The 16,899-nt window shown below is 41.5% G+C and overlaps 1 protein-coding gene across 1 annotated transcript in view; it reads right to left on the reverse strand.

The window, feature by feature from the left end:
* Positions 1-1,120: 1,120 nt before the first annotated feature.
* The window catches only part of LOC132828149 (solute carrier family 45 member 3-like), a 137,710-nt gene continuing 121,931 nt past the window's right edge, over positions 1,121-16,899 (reverse strand). The window contains exons 3-5 of the mRNA XM_060845073.1: positions 12,222-13,040; positions 4,451-4,716; positions 1,121-1,891 (exon numbers count right to left, since the gene is read on the reverse strand). Coding sequence (XP_060701056.1) covers positions 1,436-1,891; positions 4,451-4,716; positions 12,222-13,040 — 1,541 coding nt within the window. The 3' untranslated portion in view covers positions 1,121-1,435. The remainder of the gene's footprint in view (positions 1,892-4,450; positions 4,717-12,221; positions 13,041-16,899) is intronic.

The raw sequence follows: 16,899 nt of genomic DNA on the forward strand, positions 1-16,899 counted from the left end.
AAATCTGATGAAGCAGCCCTGTGGCCATGGAAAAGGCTGGCACCTTACAGCGGATCATTCCAGATAGTGAGTAATTGAACCTAGGGGTAAAAGCCTGATACAAAAATGCATGTCAGTAGAAGCTATTGCTGCAACTTTTTATCTTACCCTCTGCAAAAGAAAGGAACCTGAAGGAGAAAGAGTGTAGTTTCTCTGCTCTCCTTCTTCCCAACTCCTTTCCTAAGGTGACCTAGGCTTACAGTTGCAATGCCTTCAGTTAGGTTGCCCATGACAAGTCGACTGAGGTGCATGACGGGATGCTGGGGATTACTTTCTCCTCTATTTTCACTCTTCCTTCTAAGCAGATGCTGGACGACACATCTGAGAGTCATTGGCAAATGAAGGTATGAAACCTGTGGGCAAGGGGCCAACGCAATGCACCATTTGACAACACTAAGAATTAAAAAGTACCTTGCTGTTCAAAGTGCAAACAAAACAATTTAAATCACCAAGGAAAGGCGTATCCAAGTTCACCTGGAGGATGTGGTACTGTCTTAAAAAAAGTTTAAAATATGAGGCAATAAAATAACATTGTCATCCCTTTCCCACACACCGATAAAATCCAATACCAGATGTTTAGTTCAATACTTGCATACACCTCTTTTACTGCTACATTCGTTTGGACCCGTTCCAAATGCAGGCCCTTGAATATTGCCAATGGCATCAATATTGCACTTGGGCAAGTTACCCGCTACCATGGAGGAGAGGGCAGGAGTTTAATTCCATGGGCAGATGGGTCAGATTGACCACAACATCCCTCATCCTTATGACCCATGCAGCTGGAATCTGGAGTATGGCTGCAATAAAGTTAAGATCAGGTGGTTTGATAGTGTGCAGTGAGGGAGCTTGCCTGTAGGAATCCAATAGCTTTTCCCTTCATCCGTCTTGTGGAACAGGAGCTTAATTGTATCCTCAGAATATAAGCTTTGGTACCTTTTTTTTTAAAAAAAGAACAATTGTAGACTCAAATTTTGGATAAGTAAATGGTTTTTGATGACACATCAAGAAACAAGTCTTTAATGCCTTCTGTAAACTACACAGGTGAGCAATTAAAATGTCTTTAAAATCCAAATCAGGGTGGTGTAAAATAGATTAGATGCTTTGAAGTGTATAAATGGATTCATTTAGAAATCAGGAGTTGATAAGCAGCAGATGTTTGTGCATCGACACCAAATGAAAGCCATATGGTCTCCAGTCAGTGAAACAGATTCATGTCAGACTTCAAAGTTATCGAGCAATAGCATAATCAATGAACCAAGGAGTGCTTCAGAATTCTGAAGAATCCTGATCTTAATAGACAACTATTGTGCTTATAATATTGCCATAGAACTCAATATCACTCACCTCCAACTGTTACACCACCCCATAGCAGAAAGAGTATCATCCCTTCATTACATCACACTAAATACTTTTCCAAATCATTTTTATCAAAAACTATTTTGGTTGCAAAATAAATAGCCACCGTCCCAAAGAAGGCCGCGGAGATCATGTAAGCAGTTACTGTCTGTGTAAACTGAACAATTGTTCCCATGAGTAGTGAGGGAATGACCTGAGAAAGAAGGAAGGCACTGTCCAGAATAGCTAGGTCAAGGCAAATCCCTCTCCCCATAGATTGTTCACCGTCAGTAGATCCAGCAGGCATGATGACCTCACACTGAGATCCACGATTTTGAGAGATGCTGCTTCTCTCTGGCAGAGGGCCTTTGGAAGACAGTAGAGGAGCAGTTGTAATTAAATTTCCATTTTGATTATATGACTTATGATTCAAGATTCCATTTTGCGAAGATGCCTTTTTCTCAATCTGGCAATTGCCATCTTCGAGTTCAGTAAACTTGTGCTTGCAAAAATATACCTGAAAATGGGAAGGTGAACAAAACAGAAGCGTGAAGAACATTGATTAGCAATGGAGTACAGCAGCAGATAGGTGTCAAATGCTGGAAATCAAAAATGAAAGTCAATTCAACTCACTCTACGTCTGAAAGAGAAAGGTAGCAGATGGCTTCTGATGGGATGCCTCAGAAGACATCTTGAAGGGCTCGTGCCACAATGTGAACATGTTTTCTGTAGTTCTGATAACCTTTTTGAGTCATAAATTTCCCTATAATCAGTGCTTCATTAATTATAGCCACATTTACATTCCTCGTTTCATGATGGTTTTCATCAATCAGCCCAGGATTGGTGGTCACACATACTGCAGTTTAACCTCTCTAAGCATATTCTGTCTAAAGCTCTCTACCTCTGTCTGCAGCTTTCTTTGCCGTTTCTTAAAAACTCTGATCATCTGCCACCTATCCTAATAACCGACAATGCCTAATTTTATCTGATAATGATCCTTGGGAGTACTTTAAATTATTTTGCTATGTTAAAGGTGCTATATAAATCCAAATTGCTGTTGCCTGTTTTCACGTATTGACAGCATCACAGAATTACTCTGATGCCAAAGGAGGCCATTCAGTCCATCGTATCTGCACTAAGTCTCCAAGTGAGCATGGTAACTTGGTGCCATTCTCCTGCCCTTTCTTCGTAATGCTGCATATTGCTGCCATTCAAATGATCATTTCATGCAATTCTGAATGACTCAACTGAACTCCAGGCAGTGCAATCCAGAGGCTAACTTACCTATTGGGAGAAAAAAAGTTTTTTCACCCGCATCACATTTGCTTCTTTTGTAAATTGCTTCAAAATCTATCCCTCCTCGTTTTTAATCCTTTTCTGATTGGGGACAGTTTCTCCCCAACCATTCTGACCAGCCACATCACAAGTTCAAAAACATCTATCCAATTTCCTCTTAGCCTTCTCTTTAAGCAGAACAGTCCCATCTTCTCCAAACTATCTTCATTACTGAAGTATCTCATTCCTAGGAGTATTCTTGCAGACAAGTTTGCCTGATACTCATTACCAGTTATGTGATTGAATAATCTCCATGAAATTAGAATCAATAATTTGACTGGGGGCCACAAATTACCTAAAATCAAAATCTGTAGTTGGGTTATCTCCTGGCTGGTACTAATCTGGGCATTCTATTGTTTAGGGTATTTTCAATATTCCATGTCCCCATGACTTTAAGGCATATACTAAATAACTAAGATCCACATTCAATTGAAAAATATACTACAGTTAATCAAAGGAACTTAATCTCTGATTCAAGTCCTCTCCCTGTTAGCAAACAGGGGATGGAACTGAAACAGCTGCTGATCTCAAGAATAAATAGTGCACTTTGTTTGAAGAAGAAATTAGTGTTAATTCTCCAAACTCTAACCTACAACTTGTGCATCAACTTTATACACAGCTCTCTGAGAGGTTACACTGAAGTGATCACAATGTAGTGTACAGAATATGATAATCAGACTGTTCTAAAGTCTGCTAATATTACACTTCTTTCTCTTTAGAGTGTAGCAATAGCAACTTCCAGCCTTTGTCTGCTTAGTGAGAATGCTCTATGAATTTCACTGGGTTAATTGATCCAAAATTGATCTTCAAGCAATATCTAATTTATCCACTTTGCACGAAATAATTAAAAAGCACACAGGCTCATACTGCAGAGAACTTCAGTCAATTGTACGTGCAGGAAAAAAACTGTTTGTTTTGCAAAGGGAAGCATCTGGTTTGATTGATAAAAAATGGTGCAAAATCGAAGATAGACTTTTAATTAAACACTATTTGGTGGAATGGCAACTCTATAACGAGAGTGAAACCACATGATGAGATGACAAATACAGGGATTGTGTTAGATTACAGAAAAATAACCCCAACTAAAATTAAAGTTTTCAATAAAGGACAGGTCAACTCAATTCTTCTTAAATGAAGTTGTATTTTAACATTTAGAATACTATACAACAGAGATTTTGTGAATTGTCACACGTTGGGTGTAAGGGAAATGTATACAAAATATTTGTGAGGGACATTTGGACTCACCAAGTTCTAAGTTACTGAGCTCAGATATTTTACACATTTGAAAGAATGACCAACCCAAAAGTGTAAATATAATCACAACTGCACATACTGTAGGCTTTATAAATCTATTTCCCACAAGATTTAACATACAAGAATCATTAACTACAACAGTAAATTGTAAAACAAAACATGTATTCTCTACCATTAAGCGACTCACATCTGATTTAGGAGAAAGTGAGGACTGCAGATGGTGTAGGTCAGAGTCGCAAAGTGTGGCACTGGAAAAGTACAGCAGTCCAGGCATCAGAGGAGCAGGACAGTCAACGTTTCAGTCATAAGTCCTTCATCAGAAGATTTCATGCCCAAAACATCAATTCTCCTCCTGTGCTTTGCCAGCGCCACACTTTTCGACTCACATCTTACTTAAACGTACTTAATTGAAGAAAGCAAAAAAGGTGTTCAACAATACTAATGTGTAAACTTCAAGTGGTAGTTTGACAAAATATTGCTCACAAACCTGTTTTTCCTTATGATAAAGGGAGTTCAATGTGTATGGTAGAATTTGTAGAGTTGAATATGTAAACCCCGTTAGTGCAGACATCACTGTCACCAGGATCACACTCTTCGAAAGGCACATGATGAAGGCGGAAAATGTAAAAAATGCTATGCTGGCGAGGTAAACTACTTTGGTACCAAACCCCTTCACCAGTCTGTCCATTATTGCTGAACAAAAAATTGAGAATGCACACTGCAGGAAAAGACCCATACTGCCCATTCGAACACCTATAGGAAAGAAGATAAAAGAGAAAAAAAGAGTCTTGGTCAGAGGGCATAATCTCAGAATAAGTGGTCACACATTTAAGTCAGAGACGAAGAGGAATTTCTTCTCTTAATTGGTTATGGATCTTGGAATTCTTTATTGCAGAAGGCTGCTGAGGCTGTGCTATTAACAGTATTCAAGGTTGAAGTGGACAGATTTTTAATCAGTAAGGGGTCAAGGGTTATGAGGAAAAGGGAGGAAAGTAAAGATTACAGATCAGCCATAATCTCATTGAATGGCTGTGCAGACTTGATGGGCTCAGTAGCCTAATTCTGCTCTAATGTCTTATAGTCTTAAGATGTGGATTTGCATTTACAAAAAAAAACATAAAATGTACATGGAGACCACCTGACAGTTCACAATCTGCAGCATGGTTTGGATTTTTCTCTCCAAACAGTTATTTTGATTTCATTGGTTACCAACTAAACTTTAATACTGCATAATCCTTGAGATTATAGCCATCCTAGATATTCCAAATAAAGACTTTCCAAGTGATTCTTCTCTATCAATAACGACAAGTTTCCAGATTGCTCTGCTGGTAGATGAATCCTTTGATGAATTCTAGTCCGTGCTCACGTACATGTTCATGAGGAACTCAGATTGACGGAGTTTTGCCTTTTCTCGGAAATTGCTAGCAGGATCGTGGCGAACCTTCAGATGCTGGTTTTATTATCCATTGCTCCTGCGCATGAGCTCACTCCCACCATTACAGGGTAATAGCAGTAACCTAGCACCAGGATGGTGTGTGCTTTTGAAATTTTTATTTGGTCATGGGATGAGAGTGTCACTGACTACAGGGCAATATTTATCGCCCATAATACAATACAACAAACAACTGCGGATGCTGAAGATCTGAAACAAAAATAGAAATTGATGGAGAAACTCAGCGAGTCTGGAGAGAAAGCAGAGTTAATGTTTCATGTCCAGTGACCTTTCTTCAGAACAGCCTTCATATAGCCCCACAATGAGTAGCTGGAATATGCTTAAGCCCCATGAACTGGACACATGAGCAAATGCTTGACCTGACATGTAAATGCACATTGAAAATATCACCTTTAATAGAAAGTGAACTGAGGAATCTACGATTTGTATTGAAGGAATCTGCTCTATATGCATATTATGTAATGTCAAATTTGAATTGCTTTATAAAGTCCTTTAATAAACTTTCCAAGAAAGTAAATTTTAAAACTAAATACCTAGGGTAATGAAGGCACTTTGTCACATCCCTGTCCTTTGTACACACTGCCAGGGCAGCACAGCAGCTCAGTGGTTAGCACTACAGCCTTACAGCACCAGGGACCCAGGTTCGATTCCAGCCTTGGAATCCTGTCTGTGTGGAGTTTGCACATTCTCCCAGTGTCTGCGTGGGTTTCCTCCAGGTGCTCCTGTTTCTTCCCACAGTCCAAAGATGTGCAGGTCAGGTGAACTGACCATTGTAAATTACCTGTAGTGTTAGGTGCATTAGTCAGAGGGAAGTAGGTCTGGGTGGGTTACTCTTCGGAGGGTCGGTGTGGACTTGTTGGGCTAAAGGGAATCGAATCTAATCCGTAAAGGGAAATTGGAAGATTTCTTTTTCCTCGTTTTTGGTGAAGTTATTTTAAATAATATGCCCCTCCTGAATCAAATCAGTATCTATGTGCAGGAAGCCTTGGAAAACATTAAAGCTTGGACTGATAAGTGGCAAGGAACATTTGAACCAACAAATGGCCGGCTATAATTATCTCAATGAGAAAGAATCGAACCATCACCCCTCGACATTCAATGTTATTACCATCACTGAATTCTCCACATCCTGGGGGTTACCATTAACCAGAAAGCAAACTGGTTTAAATTCTGTGGCTACAAAAACAGGTCAACAGCTAGAAATTCTGTTGCAAGTAACTGATCTCCTGCTCCCCCAAAGCCTATCCATCATCTACAAGGCATAACTTTGGTTAAGCCACAGCTGGAGTACTTTGTGCAGTTCTGGTCTCTGAACTATAGCAAGGAGGTGGTTGCCCTGGAAGGGGTGCAAAGGAGATTCACCAGCATATGGCTTGGATGGAGCAGCTTAGCTATGAAGAAAGGCTAGATAAGTTAGGATTGTTTTCATTAGAGCACAGAATGATGAAAGGGGACCCAACTGAGGTATAAAACATTACGAGAGGCTTGCACAGCACGGATAAAATGCAGCAGTTACCCATAGTTGAAGAGTTAGTAACAAGGGGACATATTGTTAAAGGAGGAAGACAAGACATTTAGAGGGGATTTGAGGAAAGGTTTTATTTACACAGATGGAGGTGGAAATCTGGAATGCACTGCCTTGGAGGATAGTTGAGGCTGGAAACCTCACAACCTTTAAAAAAATGTTTGGAAAGCACTGGAAATGTCATAACATTCAAGGCAATGGACCAAGTGCTGGAGAATGGAACGAATGTAGACTCTGCTGCAGACTCAATGGGCTGAAGGCCTCTTCTGTACTGCATGAATCAGAGTCTAAGTCAGGAGGGTGATGGAATACAGCCACTTACCTGGATGAGTGCAGCTCCAACAATACTCAAGAAGCTGGACAGCATCTAGGGCAAAGCAGTCTATTTGATTGTTGGATCACCCAACACTGACAGAGCAGCTGTCGTGTGCACATTCTACGAGATGCACTGCAGCAACTTACCAAGGCTCCATTGGCAATACTTCCAAACCCATGCCTTTTACCGTCTAGAAGGACAAGGGCAGCAGACACATCTGATCACACCTGTGAGCTCCCTTTCCTGCAGTCCATCCTGACTTGCAAATATATTGCTACTCCTTTACAATCCTAGAACTCACTTCCCCATGGCACTGTGGGTGCACCTGCACCAGATGGACTACAATAGCTCACAAAGACAGCTAGACAATGAATGCCAGCCCATCCCACATTCATAAAAGATTTCTTCCAAATTCTCCATTTCTCCCTTTTCCATCATCCTCTGGCACAGATATCCGTTGGTGGGCTCACACCATAATAAGTAATTGATACTCTTCACTGATAACATCATGGATAATAGTCTTCTATTGTCCACCTATTCTCCTCCAGGTACCCAACCAACATGCCACCAATTATTCCCCAGTTTTCCAAGGGATATGACCAACTTTGCATTGAATGTGCCATCAGTGGTAATATGGCTTGCCAACCAAGTTGAAACAGTTGAATCTATACTGATGATTTTCAACTAAGTCTATCCAGGGGGTAAACTCAATTCCATTCTCATAATTAATATTGAAACATATTTACTTTCCCCCATGAGGCACTAGATATTGATTCATTTCACCCATATGAACATGGAACGTTATGGGCCATTTGGCCCCTTGAGCCTCTTACACTATTTAATAAGATTATGGCCTGATTATAACTGCTAATCCAACTTCCGACCTTCCCCTGATAACCTTTCACCCTCTCACTTACTCAGACTCTATCCAGTTTTGCATTAAATATTTTCAAAGACTCTGCTTCCATGAACTTTTCAGGAAAACAGCTACTCCCCGGGAGAAAAATAATTCACATCTGTGTTTTAAATGGGTGTTTTAAATAGAACTGTTTTTCAACAGTTCTAGATTAGTATAAAACAAAGAACTGCCGATATTGGAAACCCGAAAAAAAACAAAAGTAGAAATTGCTGGAGAAACTCAGCAGGTCTATGCTGCATCTGTGTCGAGAAAACAGAGTCAATGTTTCGAATCCAGTGACCCTTCATCGGTTCATATTATTTCACATGAAGCTCTGAGAAAACAAGGTTTTTGGATGCAAACAAAATGTGCTATTACCCTCCCTCCAGTGACATAATTCATATATTACCTTTATTTGCTATCATTGAGGCTGGCTAAATAAGCCCCTACTTGAACTGGGCTGAAAAATGCGTTGCTGGAAAAGCGCAGCAGGTCAGGCAGCATCCAAGGAGCAGGAGAATGAGCCTTTCTTCAGGAATCCTGCCTGAAACGTCGATTCTCCTGCTCCTTGGATGCTACCTGACCTGCTGCGCTTTTCCAACAACACATTTTCAGCTCTGATCTCCAGCATCTGCAGTCCTCACCTTCTCTTACTTGAACTGGGCTTAGCATCGGTTTATAATGTAGATTCATGGTGCAGTGTTAGTGTCTCTGAGGCAGGAGACCCAGGTTCAAATCCCACCTGCTCCAGAGGTCTGTCATAATATCGCTGAATAGGTTGATTAGAAAAATATCTTCAGCAGGAATGAGGAACTGCTGCAGTGGGCAGGCTGTTGAGTTTGGTGTCTGGATTTCTGGAAAGAAAACTCTGCATCTCTATATTAAACACATACACACACCCACTCACACAGTGAAAAAAATAACTCCATCAGCAGCTAATCCTTCCTTACACCAACATGTTAACCCATATGTGAGAAAATTAGGAGGAGAAAGGAAGATTAATATTTCGGAGACCTCTGGTCCGTCTGATGCAAAGCCAGGTCGTGCTATCTGGAATGAAGCCAGTGGGAAGAGGTTTATGGTGTAAATGTTCTTTGAAAAGAAGCATTGAATGCATAAGTTGAGAATTATGAGGATTCTGAAACAAGCTAGGACATGTTGTGCACTCTTCTGAATGCTTATTTTTGTTTAGAGCCTGCAAGTAATGAAAAATCTGAATCTTTAGCTACTTTTTCCACACTCTGAGGCAATTTGATAAACAGCATCAGCCCACAACTTAACAAATGCCCCCCCCGCCAACTGGTTCTTCCCACACCCCACAATGTTGTGTCCATAACATTTTGTCAATTATGCTACTTTTCTGGAGAGTATTGTCGTTGGTATTCACAGCTCTGCAATACTTGGCTTGAGTTGCCAGTTTTCATGCTGTAGGTAATTTGTTTTGTCCTGTAAGGAACTGAAGGCATTACAGCCACACCTGATCTTGTCCTTACTCAAGTTTATGTTTACATAGGAGGGCCCAGAAACTACAGTCAGTCAGTTATTTTATAACAAGATGGGTGTGTTCTTGTTCAACCCCATGTTATAGAAAACACATGCTTTAGAAACGGTGTTTAAAGTGTTGGCGCTGTAATCACATTCCTGTCACACATTTAAAAAAGTTTGCACTTTAAAAAGTGTACCCAGTTTGTCAATTGTGTTACAGAGAATTCACGTTGATGAAATGCACATTATAACAGATTAACCTGTCCGTCGATGTTCATGTTCCACATTAAACTTCTCACAACCTTCTCTATCCAATACTCGTTAAGATACCTTCTATTCCTTTCTCCCTCATGTGCCACCTAGCTGCCTCTTACATATAACGTGTTATCTGACTCAACTTACCTCTGAAGTAACAAGCTCCACTTAGTTACAACTTCATTTTTAGGCAAAGTTTCTTCTGAAGTTCCTTTTGAATATATTGGGGATGATATGATTTTTATGCCCCCTATTTCTGTTCTTACTGTAACACATTCAAACAAGATACTTTCTAGTAACTCAAAGTCTATGGTGCACTAAGTGTGGGGATGGATAAATTTCAGGGTGAATACTCCCTGTCCATTTTGGTGAGAAAGCTCACCGGATCAAACACCAATTAGGTATTTGGTGAATTCCTTGCCTAATCAGGAGCTTCACCATTGAATTCCCACCCTGCCAAGGCTGCTTGGCAATTACTGGAGGGAGTGTTCACTGGAGGTTCAGGACGCGCCAGCAGAAGGTGCTACACTAGCAAACATTTTTTTGAGGATTGCATGACAAAGACTGTGCGCAGTGGGCAGAGGGTGCAGCTCAGAGGCAAGGGCATGGAAGTGGCTTTCAGCACGCACGCACCTGCCCCCAGACTGGTGGCTAAAGGAGACCCTGCTTCCTCAAACAACCCATTGCCATGTTTTCCTTGTTAGGAAAGCAGCCACGGTTTGTAATCGCTGGGAAGACAGGTTAATTCACCACTTAAGGGCCTTAATTGGCAGCTCTCATGGATGTTCTCACATGAAACTTAATTGCAGTGGCAAGAAGTGGATGGGTATGTGAATAGGAAGGGTTTAGAGGGAAATGAGCCAAGTGCTGGCAAATGGGACTAGATTAATTTAGGACATCTGGTCGGCATGGACAAGTTGGACTGAAGGATCTGTTTCCGTGCTATACGTCTCTGACTCTAAGTGAGGGGAGTTTCTCTCCGGAGCCATCACACCCAATTTGTTTGTCCTTCCTGTCATCTCCGCTGAGGGGGTATTTGCTGCCATTGATAAGTCTGCCTGATAAGCCAAAATGACAATTCAACCAACACGCTGAAAAAATACAATAACTTATCGAAGTAAACAAGCTGTATGATTCATTGCTTGAACTGCCTAATTTCACTAATGCTGTTTGAAAAATTTAAGCACCAATAAAGAACTTCCACCTTGTAAAATAACCATGCGATACAGTTGCTAGATGGCCTCATCATGAATGTTCATCTGAGCTCCATGATTCACCAACAAAGCCTGTAGTTTGTTTATAGAGGGTTGAAGTTCAGAGTTAGCTTTGATTGATTGACATTGTTGAGGTTATAATTTATTCTCTCTTTGTTCTAGATTTCCAACATCTGTACAGTTATTTGGATAACTAGGTGTGAAGTAGGGTGGAATTTCTGTTATTGAAGCTACAATAGGCAGTGCATGGTATACTAGGTTTATATAGCATGACATTCATAAGGTTATAAAAGGAGGCAGCTTTTTACAAAGATTTCTGAATAGTATTTTTTTAAATTTCAAGATTTGTCTCTGATTGTGCTTATTGTGTTTAGTGGAAGCTAAGGTTGGCAGTTGCCTTCTCTAAAGAAAGGCATTGAACCAGATGGGATTTTCCTCCATAATTTCTTAAATCCATATTTGTACCAAATTCAATATCAACCACCTGCCAAAGGCAGGATTTGAACCCTGGTCTCCAGATTGATGATCTGGCGATAATCCCACTAGGCAATCACCTCCCCTTGACTCACACTCACTTGCACCTTCTTGAAGTAAATTTTATATAAATGGCCCCCACATACATCGAGAGGGGTCGTCCTCTAGGTGAAAGGAGCAGGGCGAATCCTTTCAGTATTTTAGCTAACATTTCTTCTCAAGTAACATTGACAAAACAGGCAAATTGATTATAAACAAACAGAAATTGCTGGAAAAGCTCAGCAGCTCTGCTAGCATCTATGGAGAGAAATCAGAGTTAACATTTTGGACCGAGTGACCCTTCCTCAGAAGGGTCTGTTTCTGATTTACAGCATCTGCAGTTCTTTTGGATTTTATTTAACAGATTCTAAATCTCGTTTTTTTAAAAATCTGCTGAACTCTAGTGATTGTTCCGATTTGAAAAAGATCTACCTGGGTCAATATATAAAACATGAATTACTGCAGATACTTGTATTTTCCAAGTTAAAACTTACGAAACCAAACAGATATATTCACTCAGCCCCGTGCTCTTCAGTTGATTCCAATAAGATAATTATTGTTAATCATTGACAATTTCTATCATGCGAACGTCACTGTACCTTCATCATAGCGCAGCCGAGCTTCACTCCCAGGATCAGCATTAGGGATACCATGGTAGAGTCCCTCCCCCACAAAGTCTGTGTAGAACATCATGAACGTCATGAGAGCCATCCAGCTGTAGAATTCTGCTACAACCAGCTGCCGGATCACCTTGGGTATGCGACAGTACAAGTTATAGAGTTTGGGGATCAAAGTGCAACAGTTCTTCAGTACCAGAAGGTAGTGCCTTGCTCGCCAAAGCATACTAGTGGAGCAACAACAGTACCGTGACAGAGGCTTAATGACTTCCTTTGGTGAAATATCGACCCGGCCATCCACATTACTATAGTTTTCCTCAGATACAAAGAAGGTTGCAAGAACACAAAAAATAAATATGGCAGCCAGAAGTGTGAAGAGGCAATCTTCTTGCCCACCGAGGTAAGTGGACACAAAAGTCCTTTTCCAGTCCACTGCTGTCAAGAGGTAGCCAATGCAACCCCCCAGGCTGATCATGAAGGAATACATGGAGAAAGCCTGCCTACAATCTTCTGCATCATGGAACAAATCTGACAGCAGTGCCTCCAGAGGGGTGAAACAGACTTGGCCACAAAAGTCCAACATGCAGATTCCAATGATGAGGAAGATCACATCGACAGGATAATCGTTCAGGCTGAAGAAAGTGGCCATCTTGCTGGCGTGAGGGATAACAAAGAGACTCAGAAGGACCCCAAAGCAGAGCGCCCAAATGAAGGGGCGTCGGCGGCCATAGCGACTTGTCCAGTGGTCACTTGCCGAACCAATCATTGGAACAAATATCAGTCCCAGGACTGGCCCAATACCTGTGGACCAAAAGTAAAAACATTAAAGTCATCCTCTGTAGAATGTTAACAAAACAATTCTTGTGAAGAAATAATCAAAATTAGATTTCAATGGCAATTTCACCTTCTGAATGCTGAACTTTATACATACTTATTCAACCACACACTGAGACACCCATTGTCAGGCAACAACTCCCTGTGTACGTTCTCCCTGTTTCTGCATGGGTTTCCTCAAGGTGCTCCAGTTTCCTCCCACAATCCAAAGATGTGCAGGTTAGGTGAATTGGTCAAGCTAAATTGCCCGTAGTATTCAGGGATGTGTTAGTTAGGGGAATGGGTCTGGGCGGGTTACTCTTCGGAGGGTCGGTGTGGACTTGTCGGGCCAAAGGGCCTGTTTCCACACTATAGGGAATCTAATCTAATCTAAACTAAGAGACGGCAACCTGAAAATTGTAGCAATGCCCATTATCACTTAAGAGTCATAGTCATAGAGATGTATGCTATTAGACCTTAATTAGCACTTGTCTAGGCTCGTGTACATACAGCATCTAATCAAACCTCTAGGATATACCTGCAGTTGTCAGTCACTAGAGATGCAGTGGCTGATTGCAGCTACCTTATTGTGACATTGAGACTATCTAGTAAAGTATACAACAGGAATGTAGTTAGTGACCATCAAGCCTATTTATTGTACATTTACCTTTAATAACAAAGCTATGGGGATTGGATCTGTGGAGTGCTTAAAGGATTCCAACTTTTAAAAAACATTTTGTGATTTACATATGAAAGAAGTGAAACGATCATGGTATTCGAACAGATGAAAGACTCAACAATCAAGGTATTTTTCAATGTATAATTTCAGTTACATCACACTGTAAACTTTTGCTATAAATTCTGTGTCTTACAATTGTGTCCTCCTCAACCACCTGATGAAAGAGCAATGCTCCAAAAGCTAGTGCTTCCAATTAAACTTGTTGGACTATAACCTGGTATTGTGTGATTTTTAAACTTTGTACACCCCAGTCCAACACCAGCATCTCCAAATCATGACCATTACAATTACTATAGTGCCGGAGGCCATTCAACTTGCTCTATCAGTGTCAGCTCTCCAAATGAGCAATGCACCTCATTCTATTCCCCTGCCTTTTCCCCATGGCCTTGCACAGCGCTTCCTTCTCAGATAATAATCAATTCTCTCTCAAGTGCTTGGATTGAACCTGCTTCCACCACACTCTGACTCAGCATATTCCAGATCCTAACCACTCAATGTGAGAAAGGGTTTCTTGCATCCCCATAGCTTCTTTCATTAATTATGTAAAATACATGTCCTCTGGTTCTCTATCCTGCCCACCAGTAACAACAGTTTCCCCATCAGACCCCCATGGTGTTGAATATCTCTATAAGACCTCCTCCCAGCTTTCACCACACCAAAACATTCCAACTCCTCCAATCCACTGAACTGAACCTGCTCATCCCTAAAAGCATTTGAAATAATCTTTTCAATGCCCTCTCTAATGCCTTCACGTGATTCCCAAAGTGGAGCTTTTTGTAGTAATCCACAGGAGACCACATCACTACAAAACTTCCTTGCTCTTGAACGCTTTGAAGGGACATTTTACATTTTTTTGTTAAGTGTGGGGCTAAGCATATTTTTGGCATTGAGCACACTGGTCCCATAAATGAGGTAACTCAGCAAACGGCCCAATCAGTTCATTAAGATATGACAGGTAAACAAAAAAAAGAGTGTGCATCTCCCATGGGGCTTGACCCTGGTGACCTGAGTCTTCAGAAACTGCCGGCCAGAGGCTGCTAGCCACTGGGTTCCAGTTGAGAGTTACCCTTCTGGGGATCTAGTCACAAGGTGATAAGTTTTTTTCCTTATGATAACAAAAAGGTCGGAAGATCACAACAAGTCAGGCAGCATCCATGGAGTGAAAAGCAAGCTAATGTTTTGACTCTATATGATACTTCAGAGTTGAGAAGCTTGTTCTCTCTCGATGGATGCTTCTGGACCCGCTGTGACCTCCAGTACTTGTTTTCAGTGCAGATTCCAGCATCTGCAGTAAATTGCTCCGACAAGGTTTTTTCCCTCCTTGTGGGGTGGTCACTGCCTGGACAGGGGCTCAGGGCAAATGAGACACAAAAGCAGGAGCTGGGTTTCAGAGGAGCTTCAGTTTGGGGCAACTGGAGACCACTTTTCAACTAACAGTGTAGGCTGGTCACTATGAATTCTCAGGGTAAAAAACGAGGTCTGCAGATGCTGGAGATCACAGCTGCAAACGTGTTGCTGGTTAAAGCACAGCAGATTAGGCAGCATCCAAGGAATAGGAAATTCGACATTTCGGGCATAAGCCCTTCATCAGGAATGACATTCCTGCTGTGCTTTAACCAGCAACACATTTGCAACTATGAATTCTCAGTTTGGACAGGTGTCATTTTTCTTGCCCGCTGCAGAGGCAGATGTTTGGGCAGGGTGCATACTCAAGTCTTTAATAATCACTGACCAGCAATAGTCTTCTCCCCCCCCACTGGTGAATTGCTGGGGAGGCAAGGAATTGAGTTTCTCTTCAGGGTGAGCTTGTCCTTTTTTTTCCTTTCTTGTCTCTTTCAGGGAGGGGGCAGTCGCACTCCTGGGAGAGTTTCATCAAATCAGTTCCTCAACTTGTCCTACCCCCTTTAAAGTCTCATACACATACCCACCCAAGTCTCTGATTTATTTTACAATTGTGCCTATAGTGCCTCTGCGACATCATCCTGTCAAAATGAAATTCAGTGCAAGTATGAAGTGGTTCATCTACTACTACAGGGTGGCACGGTGGCACAGTGGTTAGCACTGCTGCCTCACAGCGCCTGAGACCCGGGTTCAATTCCCGACTCAGGCGACTGTGTGGAGTTTGCACGTTCTCCCCGTGTCTGCGTGGGTTTCCTCCGGGTGCTCCGGTTTCCTCCCACAGTCCAAAGATGTGCGGGTCAGGTGAATTGGCCATGCTAAATAGCCCATAGTGTTAGGTAAGGGGTAAATGTAGGGATATGGGTGGGTTGCACTTCGGCGGGTCGGTGTGGACTTGTTGGGCCGAAGGGCCTGTTTCCACACTGTAAGTAATCTAATCTAATCTACTTGACTGTCATTTGACCAACTTTAATTTGGATACTGGGCAACGTAATGGCAAATTATCTGGAGCTGATAAATTGAGGTGATGCTATTTCTGCTATTCTTACCAAAATGTAACTGAAGAAACTGAAGGCCAAGAGGAATGCATTTGAACAAATCATTGAAAGGCCAGCATAGAATTTTTAAAAATACTAAAACAGAACACTTGGGTTTAGTGAAGTTTCATTAAACACACAATCCTGGTCAGGTGATACTAAAGTACATTACACAGTTCAATTGTCCATTCTACATAAAATTGACATAAAAGAACTGGAGTGAACACAAACAAAGTCAATTAGTGTGGTGCTGGAAAAACACAGCAGGTCAGGCAGCATCTGAGGAGCAGGAGAGTCGACATTTTGAGCATATGCTCTTCATCAGGAATGAGGCCTCATTCTCATTTTGCTCGAGATGTTGCCTGACCAGCTGTGCTTTGCCAGCACCACACTCTGACTCTGATCTCCAGCATCTGCAGTCCCCTCGAGCACAAACAAAACCAGGGCAGGACTTAAACAACTAATGGTAGAACCCTGAGGAGTGTTGCCAAAAAAATAGACTTGGGGTGCAGGTACATAGGTCGACAGGGTAGTGTAGAAAGCGTTTATCACGGTTGCCTTCAGTGGTCAGAACACTGACTATAGGAGTTGGGATGTCAAATTGCAGCTGTATGTGACATTAGTGAGGTCACATTTGAAACACTGCATACAATTCTGCTCGCTGTTCTATAGG

The sequence above is a fragment of the Hemiscyllium ocellatum genome, chromosome 26 (genome assembly GCF_020745735.1).
Source record: "Hemiscyllium ocellatum isolate sHemOce1 chromosome 26, sHemOce1.pat.X.cur, whole genome shotgun sequence".
NCBI classification, from domain to species: Eukaryota; Metazoa; Chordata; class Chondrichthyes; order Orectolobiformes; family Hemiscylliidae; genus Hemiscyllium; species Hemiscyllium ocellatum.